The sequence below is a fragment of the Vombatus ursinus genome, unplaced genomic scaffold, assembly GCF_900497805.2.
Source record: "Vombatus ursinus unplaced genomic scaffold, bare-nosed wombat genome assembly UNPS02014830.1, whole genome shotgun sequence".
Lineage (NCBI taxonomy): Eukaryota > Metazoa > Chordata > Mammalia > Diprotodontia > Vombatidae > Vombatus > Vombatus ursinus.
This window is the reverse complement of record NW_020954608.1, coordinates 45,881,739-45,895,916: the sequence shown is the minus strand read 5'-3', so window position 1 is coordinate 45,895,916 and position 14,178 is coordinate 45,881,739. Positions and strand designations below refer to the sequence as shown.

Here is a 14,178-nt window from a genome sequence, read left to right as displayed (position 1 = left end):
TTCATGACATCATTAATTTTGTTTGGTCTGTTCTAATTCTAAAAGAATCTGCTATTTGGGTTAGATTTTGTACCTCTTGCACAATGCTGTTAATTCTCTTTCCAAGCTCTCATTTCTTTTCTAGTTCGTTTGTTTATCATTCTCATTTCATTTATATTACCATATTTTAACTCTTACATCATTTCTTTGCAATTATAATTGATCTTATGGGCAAGCCATGTTTTTCTTTGTGGCTTTGCTTGTAGGTTTTTGTAGTATTTCTCCCCTTTTGGATTTGTATTTTGGGCATTGCTGGTTCTCAAGCTCTTTATCTTCTTTGCTTAGTTATTTTTCCAGGGCTCTGGATGAATTGTCATTGGTGGCCTGGCTGGGAGCTCTCTTGGACCTGAATCAGTGATCCTTTCACCTCCCTCCAACTGCTTTTCTAGGAGGAAGACTAAGCTTATGATCTGCTCTGGGCATCTCTGTGCTGGGAGCTATGGGCTCTGAGTTCATACAAGATCGATCCCAGACATCTGTTCACAACAGACATAGCTCCAAGCTCTAGGCTTGGAGTCTGTGTTCCTGGCCCCTCTAAGAGACAGACCGCTCACTGTTTGAGGCTTGGGTTCAGTCTTTGATCAACTCCTACTACCTTATGTTGTTGCCATAGTTCAGAGTTCTGAGAGCTGAGTCTGTGATCCCAGCCTACCCATGTTCCACACTTAGATAGATCATCCACTGCAATTTCCCCTTTGATTTCCCATCCACTACTCTATCCAGCATTCTTCTTAGATAATTGTAGGCAGAAGTAGGCTGTACTATTTTGGCTGTCCTCCTTGCCCTTGGTTTAGATAGTTATATTTACCATATGAAGGAAAAGTGCATTTATTCTTACTCTTTCTAGTACTTTCACACAAACCTGTGACCCTTCCTCTCTTAATGCAGCTTAGCATTGCATTAGCTTTCTTTGCTGCCAGTATTACACTGGTGATCCATTTGGGGCTTACAGTCCTTGAAAAGACCCAGATCTTTTAAAGACAAGCTATTCTTTAGCCCTGTTTCTTCCCACCCACCCCCCATCTTATGCTTTGGAAGGTGATCTTTTTCATCTTCTGTATGAATTCATATTTATTTCTATAAAAGTTTCATCTTATTTGTTTTAGCCCAGTAGTCTATCCTGTCAGGTTTTTGTGCATCATAACTATCATCCACTGTGATGAGGTGTGTGAGGTTCAGAGTTGGGTTGTCTGGAAGGAATGCAGGAGACAGATGTTCTCCTAGTCAAGAGGGCTTTGTTGATGCAAAAGTGGTAGGATAGTCCTTAGGGTACTAGCAACTTGAGAAAAGACAGGGGCTTTCTTTTATACACAAATTTTGTGTGTTGTTTATTATTGTGTATTTGTGTATTATATTTTCAGCCTGGTGTGGGGTATGATCTTATAAGGGCAGTTAACCACAAGCAAGGGGAGGCAGGAAAGGGAAGCAGGTGTACTAGGTATGTTCACGAAGGATGTGATCACCAAACAGGAGCTTTGCTTGCAACATTCAAGATTTAGATTTAGGCAAGTCTCTCATTGTTGCTGGGCAGAAGTCAGCCTCATCACATTGTGTTGTATATTCCTCCCAGTTTTGTGTCACCTGGACATTTAATAAGCATGCCATCTGTGCCTTTATCCAGGTCATTGGTAAAAATTCGTAATTGCACAATTCCAAGCATGGGTTCTACCTGAGACACTATACTGGAAACTTCCTTACAAGTTGACATTAAACCATTATTGAGTCCAACCATTCAGACAGTTCTGAATCCATCTAATTGTTTTATCAGGTAGCCCACATATCCATCTTTTAAATAAGAAAAGCTTGAGATAGTTTATCAATGCTTTGTTAAAATATAGGTAAACAGCTAGAATATCCCTTTGATCTATCAATTTAGTAACCCTGTCAAAAAGAAAATAAAGTTAGTGGCTACTGTGTGCCAGCTACTATGCTAAGCCTTAGTAATACAAAGAAAAGCAAAAGATTCAAGGAGCTCACTCTAATGGGAGAGACAGCGTTCAGACAACTATGTACGAACAAAATGGGTAATCTCAGAGGGAAGGTAGTAACATTAAGAGGATCTGAGAAAGACTTCTTGTCACAGGTAGGACTTTAGTCAAAATTTGAAGTAAGCCAGATGATGGAGATTATGAGTTCAAGACATGAGGAAAAGCTAGTGAAAATGCACAGAGTGGAGATGGAATATTTTGTAAGAGGAATAGCAAGAAAACTGGTGTTACTGAATTACAGGGTAGTGTAGGAGCCCGTTATGAGTAGGGACTATCTCATTTTTTCTACTTGTATTCCCAGCAGTTAACACATAGTAATCCTTTAAGTGTGTTTTCATTCATTAATAAGACAGAGCCATAATGATAACTTTCTCAGGGACTATTTGATTGTTTTTGCTGTAGTACCTTGAAACTCCTGTCTCTGTATGATGATATCTCTCTTTGCTCTGACTTGGAATTGCAAACATTTGTTTCTCTTCTACAAGGTAACTCAAAGATCAATATAAAGCAGTTACTTGTCTTTTTCAAGGACCATCTGTCCTACAGAGGTACTTTGGAAACTGTGTTCTATCATTTTATCTTCAATTGTAGAATGATCTTTTATAATTTTTCTGGGTCTGATTTCTTTTAATGGTCTTTCGATCTTGCACGTATTTTTGTTCTGCAACTGTCAATTCACATGGTAGTACTGGCCAGTCTCAAATTGAACAGTTGAAAAAGGTGTCTATCCCAGAATTATGCTTGAGGCTAGCCAGGGAGCTGTCCCTTTTATATTTTCAATTTTGTTTTATGTTACTTTGCTGTTTCACAGGGCATAACATTTTCACAAGGCTTTTTTGGGACTACGATCAATGATTAGCAATACACAATTGTGATCCGAATTTTCTAATAACAATCACTGGACAAACGCGACCCCTTCTGACACATGCACAAATCTGCATGGAAAAGTTGTAAAAATGTTAATCCTGGACTCATTTATTTCCAATGGTTTCCCCCCATTCTGGTGTATTAAGAAATGATATGCAGTTTAATTTGCCAAAAAGCAACATTTGTATTCTGGTAGTTACATGCTATTTCTATTGCATAGTAAAGTAGACATCAGAACTACAAAGACAGGAGTGTGAGTGAACTTTTATTGAGAGGGAAATTGTCAAATGAAACCCCCTTTATTTTCAGTTTTGTGAGGCTAGATCTCACTAGCCTGTTGTCCCTATTGTCCGCACAGATACTTACCTCAGACTAATTCAGTAGTCAGATGGAGTACCCCAGAACAACTATCATGACTTCACTGTATTTATCAACAGTATTTCAATACTAATAGCTTACATTGACATAGCCACCTCCTATGTGACAGGGACTGTCCTAAGCACTTTTCAATTTTTATCTTATTTGATCTTCATAATATAACCCTAGGAGGTGCTATGATTATTCCCATTTTACAGAGTAGGAAACTAAAACAAACAAAATTTAAGTGACTTGCCCAGGGTCACACAGCTAATATGTATCTGAGACTGGATTTGAACACAGGTATTCCTGACTCCAGAATAGGGCACTCTACCTACTGCACCACCTCGCTGCCCCAATAAGCAAGAGAAGCCGCGCGGTGTAGTAGAGAACTAGCACTGAAGCTAGGAAGACCTGGGTTCAAGTCTCTGACACGAGAGCTTTATGACCTTGTCATTTGATCAGCTTCTCAGTGCTTTAAGCACCTCTCTAAGACTCTTACACTTCAAAGAAGGCTCCACACTACATTCATCATTTGTCAGGGAATTCTTTATACCAGTGAAATCATAAATCTAGTTGCCATCCCTAATTTTTTTAAATTAATTCATTTATTTTTAGTTTTCAATAATCACTTCAAAAAGCTTTTTTTATAAGAGTGATGATTTTATTTTTTAATTAATTTATTTTGATTTATCAACAATCACTTCCATATGCTTTTGAGTTTAAAATTTTTCTCCCCCTTCCTCCCCATCACCTTCCCCAAGATGGCACACAATCTGATATAGTCTATACATATACATTCCTATTAAACATATTGTCACATTAGTGATATTGTAAGTAAGAATTAGAACCAATAGGAGGAACCACCATAAAGTGGAAACAAAAGTCAACAGAAGAGAAAAAAAAATAGCAAAGTGTATGCTTCGGTCTGCCTTCAAATTCCATAGTTCTTTCTTTGCTTGTGGATAGCATTTTTCATCACTAGGCCTTTGGAGATGTCTGAGATCCTTGTATTGCTGGGAAGGGTTAAGTTTATCAATATTAGTCATCACACAACATGGCTGTTACTGTGTACAAAGTTCTTTTGGTTCTGCTCACCACTCAGCATCAGACTCCAAAAGCTTTTGACTTTTAAATTTTCTCCCCCTCCCTCCCCAAGATGCCATCCCTAATTTAATGAGTAGTCTACTGCCATTATTCTGAACTTAATTTTTGATCAGCAAAGAGAATCTAGTTGGGGAACTGGAAGCAAAGGAACCCTTGGGACAGAGAGTGACTATTGGCACCTGAGAATTCATAATGGAAATATAAGATGGGCATGTGTATCCTATACTGTTGCAGAAAAAAGACAAGCATGAACTAATATTCTAATCAAAGGTCCTTAACATCTGTGGGCAAATTTCAGGGGTGTTTTGCTTGACTCTGCATATTTATTACAAGAAATTTATTTTTCTTTTTTTCCGGGGGTGGGGAGGAGAGGAAATAGATTTTGATCACTTTTTTAAAAGAGCTGTAAGAGGGGGTGCTACAAATGGGAAATGATGCATTCCCTTTCATATGAGGGCACTATGTTATTAGTCTTACTTAACTATTTTACTTTATTACAAGAGGCTTCTCACAAAGTTGGAATATCCTGTAAATGTTTATGTTATGAAAAATAAAACATCCGTAAGACTTTTTAAAAATGTTGTTTGTAGTTATAGGTAGAAGTAAGTTATAGGATATTGCTGATTCGATTAAAATGAATTTTTAGTTGTAATTTTAAATTTTTCTTTGGTATTTCAGTTTTGTAGTCTTATACCTAGTAACAAAGTTGAAGTTATTGAAGAAATATTAATCCATTCCAATTTGTAGATTAGCTCTGTCATCCTTAAATTTTTTTTTCAGTGTGATATCCTACCAGACATTACCAAGAAATATGCCAAGCCACAGAGCCCATGTTGTTCCTCGCTATCCTGAAGGCTACAGAACTCTCCCAAGAAATAGCAAGACAAGACCTGAGAGCATATGCAGCATCACACCATCGGCTCATGACAGGACAGTGGGACCACCAACAGAAGAAAAGCGGAGATCCATGAGAGATGACACAATGTGGCAGCTCTATGAGTGGCAGCAGCGTCAGTTCTACAATAAGCAAAGTACTCTCACTAGACATGGCACTTTAAGCAGCCCTAAAACTATGATTAACATTTCTGACCAAGCAATGCACTCTATTCCCACATCACCTTCCCATGGTTCAATAGCTGCTTTTCAGGGATATTCTCCTCAGCGAACTTATAGATCAGAAGTCTCTTCACCGATACAGAGAGGAGATTTAACAGTGGAGCGCAGACACCGAACACATCACCCCAAGGTAAAATATTCAAAGTATATATCTAATTCTCTAACTTATAAATGCTAGGTTTTATTTGTATGTATAGTTTCTATTGCTTTTGTTAAAGTTCAGGTGTTAGAAGTTTAAGAGAAAAGTTATTTACTTTTTTTGAAGTTCCACGATCAGTATCAAAACCCAGGGTAGAAATTTTCATCCCCTAGGATCACAAGGAAAGCTCTTTGGAGAATGAATATTTCATGATTTTCTCTGAGCAATAATACATGAATCATTGGCCTTGCAGAAATCCTCCCCAGATTTCTTGGAGAGAATCTTTGTCAGCCATAAATGCAGTTCCAGATTTCCGCAGTTGCCCTCTCTAGGTTTTCCTACTTGCTCCTCTCCCATTGAACCTTTTCTTTGGCTGGCACGTCACCACAGTAAATAGTGGGACACATGTCTTTTCCCCTGTGAGTTCCAACTCAAAATAATTCTATTTCTATTTCCTCTTCAAAATAACAGCCCTTCATATGTTTGAAGATAACTCTCATAACCTCTAAGTCATCTTTCCTTCAGGTTAAACATCTCCACTAATTCAACTGTTCCTTGTAAGATGTCATTTTGAACATAATCACCTGGGCACACTCCAGTTTGTGGATGAGGTCCCTCTTAAAATTATGGCACCCAAAACTCAGCAAGAGATGTCAGAGATAAAAAGATAAAAGTGAAAATGGTCCCTGTCTGCACAGAATTTATAGTGATTAACCTCCACTTATTGATCACATTGAATATCGTTGAAATGCATGGGTTTCACTACTATATAATATTTTGAAAATGTTGCTACCAACATAAGTAATTACCTTTTTAAGTAGTCAAAGTTTAGTATTTTTGCTTTCAGTTGATCTTTTAAGATTCAAGAGCTGCAATAGAATTCCACTATAGTAAAGCTCATTATTTCACAAATATATTCATACCATAAGTCAGAGTATGCTGCACCAAGCAGTCTCCCCTAATCCAAGTCATAATCAGAATTTCACAGTTTTTAAAAATATCTGATTCTGATTTTGATTTGGCCTTTGCCACTTTTGAACATTAAACGTTTTCTTGTTCATTTAAAAATAAAAAGTAGCTCCCAGAAGATTTCATAATATTTTCACATTTCATTCTATTGTATTTTTATCAATAAATCTTTCTTTGATAAAGCTGATTAATTTTCTCTTGGGTTAAATCATGTTAAATAAGATTAATCTGTTCTAAGTTCATACTATATCATAGATCTCCATGTTCTTTGCACTGCTAAGCAGAACTTAACTATCTGGTGTTTCAGCAGCCTGTATGAGATGAATTAGCGGTTTCTGTCCAGTTCCAGCAGACTAAATGTCTGCACCAAAAATCCCACCAAACCATAATCCTTATACTAAATAAAAGTGGTAGAATTAGCCTGTGTTGAGCCATCTGTGTTTTAAATTAGCAAAAGTTGGCTTAGTATCTGGCTCCTTTCACCAGCACTATGAGTAATTTAAAATGTTTTTACAGTGTAACTCTACTTAACATTTTGAGTGACTGACCTTGACCTTGACACCCTCTGCGCCCCCCCCCCTTTCCCCCCCAAAACCCCCACATATACACGACTCAACACAGGGGTTATATTGTTCCTTTATTTCTCTAGCATGTTTTTGTACCTGATCGAAGGTCGATGCCGGCAGGCTTGACTTTACAGCCAGTTAATCCCCAAAGCCTCCAAGGCAAGACGGTGAGCTAAAATTTTTTGGCACATCATATTCTATCTAAGGATGATATGTAAGAACAAAGTGCAGATGGCATTAATTTTACTTTCTTTCTTTTTTTTTTTCATTCATAGAGATGTATTGCAACACAAAATAGTTACTTTTAGGGAAGAATAGTAAATTATTTTGAATAATGAATTATCTTGTCATATATTGGATGATATTTTAAGTATGTGACTCATGAGTACAAAACTGGAATTCAAGATGTTTATATTTAAATATCTAGGTATATAGTCTTCAACAATCATGAACTTTAGCTACATGCTGTTAGACTGATTTTATCACCTTTAAAGATATAAAGTAATAAGACAGATTCCACAAGCCAAAAATAGAAATCAGTATTACTGCTTTGTGTAGTATTTCACAAGTCTGCTTATATGAATTATGCATATATATTTTATATTGATAAAGTATAATATGGAATTGCAAGGACAGGGTTAATTTGGGATTGAGGGTTCCAGAGAGACTTGCAATTGATGTAGCAACACCCAGTAAGGAAACTATCGATGTATATCAGCTATTGCTCTTTCATTTGTAGTCTTGGAGTGAGGATTGCCTTGGACGCTAAGAGATTAAGTGACTTGCCCAGGGCCACACACTTCATGTATGTTAGAAGTGGGGTTTGAACCCAGGTCTTACTTACTCTGGGGCTTGCTGTCTATCCACTACACAGCCATGCTTCCCACAGAAATGAAGTATGCTTCATATCTATAATAGAAAAATGTGTTTATATAGTAAGGACTATGTATAAAAGCAAAATAAGTATTCCACTGTAATAATTTCATTTGTGTTACGCGCATCGTTAATGTGCAAGATTTAAACATGCACAAAATTTAAGCACAACACAATGTTAAATTTTGGAATGGGGGATTTTTACAGAGATACATATTATCCATAATAGAAATAATATTTATTATATGTGAAGGAATTTTGAGATAGTGGATAGAGTGTTGGCCTTAGATTAAAGAGATGACTAAGTGACTCAATGGATAAAACACTGGACCCAGAGTCAGGAAGACCCAACTTCAAACCCAGCATCAGACGCTTAACAAGCTATGTTACCCTGAGTGACTTGGTTAGCCCCTGTCTGCCTCAGTTTCATCATCTCTAAAATGGACATAAATAGCACCTACCTCCCAGGATTGTTGTGAGGATCAAGTAATATTTATTATTTTATGTGGCTTTGCATACCATAAATACTATGTAAATGTTAACTGTTTATTTTTTATTGTTGTTATTATTATTGAATTCAAATCCTACCTCTGACACTTAGAAGAAGCTTTGTGACCCTTGGCAAACCATTTAATGGATATATGACTCAGGTTACTCACTTGGACTTATTTACTTAGCAATAAACTATTTGCTTTCTGCTGGACTACTTCTGACAAAAATCACATTAATTAGCTTTGAAAGTGAAAAGTATCAAGCACTGGCCCTGGAGTTGGGAGGACCTGAGTTCAAATCTGGCCTCAAGAGACCAGCTATGTGACCCTGGGCAAGTCAGTTAACCTCAATTGCCTCCCAAAAAAAAAAGTGCCATGAAAAATTTTGAAGTCTCCAAAAATGCATATCTACATATATATTATATGTTTATCTTTATATTACCCAAGGTTTTTCCCATTCACAACCCAAAATTCATCAATCCGCTATCCTAGAAGACAAATAAATGATTTCTTTCTTTTTTGGGGGAGGGGGGTGAGGTAATTGGGGTTAAGTGACTTGCCCACTGTCACACAGCTAGGGAGTGTTATCTGTCAGAGGTGGGATTTGAACTCAGGTACTCCTGACTTCAGGGCCGGTGCTTCAGGCCACTGCGCCACCTAGCTGTCCCGATTTCATTTTTTTATTCAATAATTGCAAAAACTACATTGTTTAAGGAGCTTTAATATTCAGCATACATATCGATTTCTTTGAAAATGTGAATTTTCTGCTAGTTACAATTTTGTTCAAAATAAATAATTTTTCATCATTTAAATTCCTTTTCCACTCTTCATCCTACTGTCTGCAGCTGTCAATGCTTTTCTCAAAGCACTAAATTTTAAGCTGTTTAATGTTTTATATGCTAAGATAAAGCATTTTATTTGTCAAAACTGACAGAATCATGCTTTTTTCTTTTTTTAGTTGAGTGTGGAGGAACCTTGAGATTATCTTGTTCAACTTCCTCGGTTTAAAGATAAGACAGCTGAGACCTAGAAAGAGATGCTAACTTGCTTGAAGTTACATGTCTAGGTAGTGGTTACAATCAGGACTGAAACCCAATCTCTTTGAGACTAAGCCCAGCATACCACACTCACTGCCTTGATGAAAACCCCATGCTGTGGTTAGCCAAGTAAATAGTACATAGCTCCTCCTAAACTGATTACATCTTGGACAAACAGCGTATGTGTTCTTACTCCTCTCACAAGTTGCAAGGTCATGGGTATCACTTTTGAAGGAAGGACCATGGGGTGGGGGTGAGGGCAGAATTCACGTTCTTGAGTAATCGAGGGGCCCTTATAAATGATTGGTGTTAAAAATAGCACGTCAAAATGCCCTGCCTTATCATAAGCTTTATCTAAAGCTTTCCAGTGTTGATTGAAGAATTCTTTATTGTTTTATTCGTCATCTTTCCTACTCTAAATACCGTTAACAACCAACCTAATTTTGAACCCTATTTCTAATATTTACTTTTTGTGTAAACGTATTTATGTGAGCCTTGGTCTCTTCCTTTCTAAATGCTCTTGAAAGACCCTACGTTTTTCAGTTCTGTGATTTTCTGATGTTTTGATACATGGTTTTCCTGTTTCTACGTTACCCGTTTATTGAAGTTAATGCTTCGTGCTCCCTCTGGTGGGCATTTAAGATAAAATGATTTACCAACAGTTGTTTTTCTAATAAGAATTTCTTTTGGCTTTGACTTGAATGTTATCATTTAATTAAATTTTGTATGGGACTAAACTTTTCATCAAAGTTTAGTTTGTTTTTCATCTTTTTAGCTGAACAGAGTGTTCCTCATATGTCTTAAGATACTTCCCTTTACTTCTTATTCCAAAATTATTTACTGACCCCTTTCCTTTTTTCTTTGTTCTTTTAATATCAGAATCTCATACCCTTCCTTACTTATTTTCTTACTGGCAAGATTTTCATAACCTGTAGATTATCCTAAGATATGAAAGATCCCAACAGTCCTTGCAACGTTACTTTGGGATTCTGTAGTATATATGGATATTTAAAGGAATACATTGGTTCAGAAGAATATATACTGTCTCCCAAAAGCCTTAGTGCATTTTTAAGCATTTAAAGCTTAAAACTGTGTACTTGGTACACTATTAAAGCTTAAAACTTCACTAAGATTTTGGAAATTCCCTCTTTGTTATGTGAGGAACTTTGCCAACTTTATCTTCATAGGCATTTTTCCCATCAGAAGTTGTTAATTCTCAATGATATTCCAAATATCTGGAAATGATTATCCTCAAAGAACTGTTTTTGAGTAGAGAATAAATAGTAAAAAGAAACATAAGAAAAAATCATGTTTGACATCAAAAATCAAAAGAAGAACTTGAACAGAAAATTCTGTGCTACTGCTGGAAACCCATGTGTATTCTGCAAAATTTTTCACAAATTGTTTCTACAAGATACAAAAGTATCCTAAGATAAGAGAGAATATTCTTTGTCTGGTCTACCCTAGGTATTTTTTTTTTAATAAATCATAGTGTAGCTTGAGAATCACTAAGTTAAATCATTATCCTACTGCCAAGTATTATATCTTCTTGCTCTGAGAGAAAAACAGTATGAGAATGGTCCCTTGGGGGCTCCTGATAAAATGTTCCATCTATGTATGTATGAAGAGAAGTATTTACTCTTCTTTATGTAAAGGCAAATCTTACATTTTCCATGTATGTACATGATAACATACATACTTGCACTGAGTACTTCTGCCTGTGAAAGGCAATATTTTCACTTTAAAGATCATTAGAATATTAATTTTGGGAAATGTAGAAGAATTAATCAAGGATGTTAAAAATGTAACAAGGAAATAATTAGTAGGTCTAGTTGATTTTAATCAAATCAAAATCTTTCCCTCAAAGTGTTAAATCTCAATTTTACCTTTTCATTTGCCTTCTACTCTGTAAAATAATTTTTTTAATCACTCAGGAACTATTCTGTTATCAGAAACGTTTTGATATCATTATTGTTTATAGTATTACAGACCTAGAACTTAAAGGAGTCTCTCAGTCATATTTAGTCTAACTCCCTCGTTTATACAAATGAAGAAACTATAAAGCCCATGGCTTTTAAGTGACTTTCCCAAAGTCACACAGGCAGAAAGTGTCAGAGACAAGAGTTGAGCCCAGGGCCTTAAACCCGGAGTTCCTTCCACTGAACTAGACATTGTCTTACTGGAAATCTTTAATAGAGTGAACTAAGCCTTTTATATTCAGCTCGATGCTTAGCCCATCCTTACTACAAGTCTTTGTAATTTTCATTGTACGCCTGTATTTTCTCAATGCCTGTAATATTCAAATGCCCTTTCCATTGCTTTGAGAAGAGAGCTTTTGTGGGTGAAGTTTATGATACTCTTTTATAATGGTATTTTTGATAACTCCAAAAATGATGCTATTTCTATTATTTCTATAATTATATATGCACTTAAGTAAGACCTATATTATCTAGGTGCTATGATTGATGTTTCAGCCTGTTTAACCACCAAAGAAAACTTGCCAAGAAATCTTGGTATGAATAACTGTCATTTAAAACAATAATTAATGTTTTCCACTATTTGGATTCTTAAATTACACTCCTTCAGCCAGAGGAGCTCACACTGCTGCTAATAAAGCTGAGACGGCAGCAAGCTGAACTGAGTAGTATCCGGGAAAATACATTAGCACAGCTCATGCAACTCAAACTTGAGGCTCACTGTCCAAAGGTCAGCTATGAAGTAATTAATATGTATCACCTGTCATCATCACTAATTTTGAACCACTTATTAATCACAGTTTCTACATTGCAATTGTTGTCAAGCATAATGCTATCATTGCGTTAAACATATCATATCCTGCTATTAACCTTTTGAGCTCTGAGGCCAGTTGATTTATTAATGCTACACCAAAACAAAATACAAATAAGATACAAATCAGACTTTCTAAATTGACATTTAATAATAGACTTGATAGATGTACTATTTTATATCCATATCTGATTTTACAAAGGAGAGGTACTACAGTGATTAGAAAGGAAAGTGTTGGCTGCAAAAATTCTTAAATAGTAGTACCTTCTACTATTTCATCTTTCCACTTCAGGGTGTAAATTATTTTTGATCAAAAGTACATTATTATGTGGCTAAATTCTCAAAGGGTTCATAGCCTTTTCTTTTGATTGAGAAAAGTAATGGAAATTTTTCATGGACATGTGTTTAAGGAGTAACGTATTTCAGAAAAGAATTTACATTTACCAATTGAAACTTAAAACTGATAGCTTATTAATTGGACTCAACATTTTTCTTGTTCACTTTATATGTTTATTTAGTAATTTCAATTTTAATAATTATTAAATTGCATGTCACATCTTGCACATTATACAATATACGTGTAAACCTGTATGAAAATGATGATGTGCTGTGGTTTTAATAAAAAAGTAAACTAGTCATTTTCCTGTTTTCAAAAATTGTCCTTTTTATGGCTTCTGTCCTGACCTTCTGTCCCTGTCCTTTTTCTGCTTGACTGGCATCTACTAGAATGAGATTCTTTCACATCATCTTCAAAAGAACACCCTATACTTGGATCATCAGGTGGGATTTCTGGAATTTTTTTGTTTATTAGTGATTATGACATTTTGAATGTAGGGTATATGTTAGAAGCATTTTAGGATAGTTCTACTTAATACCATGAATCTCAAATTCCTACTGAAATAAAATAATTTAGGAGACCCTCAGAATTTTAAGTGGCGTTTTAGGAAGGATTAGGTTCCCAAGGTCTATTCCACTAATAGAATCTTAGAATATTCCTTTAAAAAAAGAATAAATGTTCTAAAAGATAATTGCCTCTAAACGGAACTTACTAAAAGGAACCTCTAATAATTTGGAATATATATGGAATGTTTTTGAGAAGAGTACCTTCTGTTACTTCCTTTTTTTTTTCTGTTATTTCCTCATCCCCAATTTAATCTGTTTTAGAATGAGGTATATAGAATCATCATTGTTTAGCCACCCACTACCCCATCTCCCCTTCTTCACCTTAGCAGGTGGTTTTGTATCAGCCCTTACTTAACCAAAACGAAGGCAATAGAAGAAAATAAGGATTGTCACAAGGAGGGTCTCCTATATACTTTACTGGCAGTGCTCAAATTCATTATTGAGTACATTTAAATATTAAGGATATTAAAGTATTTATGTTTTGGTACATTTTCAAACATTAAATTTGTTTTAGCATAAACTTTCAAGGAATACATTTTTATTAGAGGGTGAGCTGAAGGTTGCACTAACCTTATTTTTTAATATCTTAAATTTCAAGGTGTTTTATCAAAAGCAATGAAGTATTTGCAAAAAGTAATCTGGAGAAAGTCATGCATTTAGTTATGTTGTTCCATTTAGAACAAAATAAGTTAATTTATTTAATGAAGTGTTTTGTACCGCAAGAAACAAAAAGAATATTTTATACCTAATAATTTTGCTAATTTTTAATGATTTCTTACTATGAAATTTTGTTATGGTAAAAACTGTTATTTACCAATCAGAATGGTTTAAAATAGTATTTCTTATATTTGCTACTAAAATTCTCAGTTTGGGGGCTGATGCTCTTGAAATTTAACTGTAGTGTCAGCATTCTAAGAATGTATTGGTAAGAATATTAGC

General features: G+C 35.4%; 1 protein-coding gene across 10 annotated transcripts in view; it reads left to right on the top strand.

The window, feature by feature from the left end:
• PLEKHA5 (pleckstrin homology domain containing A5) overlaps positions 1–14,178 on the top strand; it is a 182,910-nt gene that overhangs the window by 119,865 nt on the left and 48,867 nt on the right. For 6 of the 10 annotated variants that reach the window (XM_027838661.1, XM_027838658.1, XM_027838659.1 and 3 more), the window contains 4 exons: positions 5,139–5,604; positions 7,232–7,315; positions 12,136–12,255; positions 13,063–13,116. In XM_027838661.1, coding sequence (XP_027694462.1) covers positions 5,139–5,604; positions 7,232–7,315; positions 12,136–12,255; positions 13,063–13,116 — 724 coding nt within the window. The remainder of the gene's footprint in view (positions 1–5,138; positions 5,605–7,231; positions 7,316–12,135; positions 12,256–13,062; positions 13,117–14,178) is intronic. The other 4 variants (XM_027838662.1, XM_027838665.1, XM_027838660.1 and 1 more) reach the window with 3 other exon arrangements.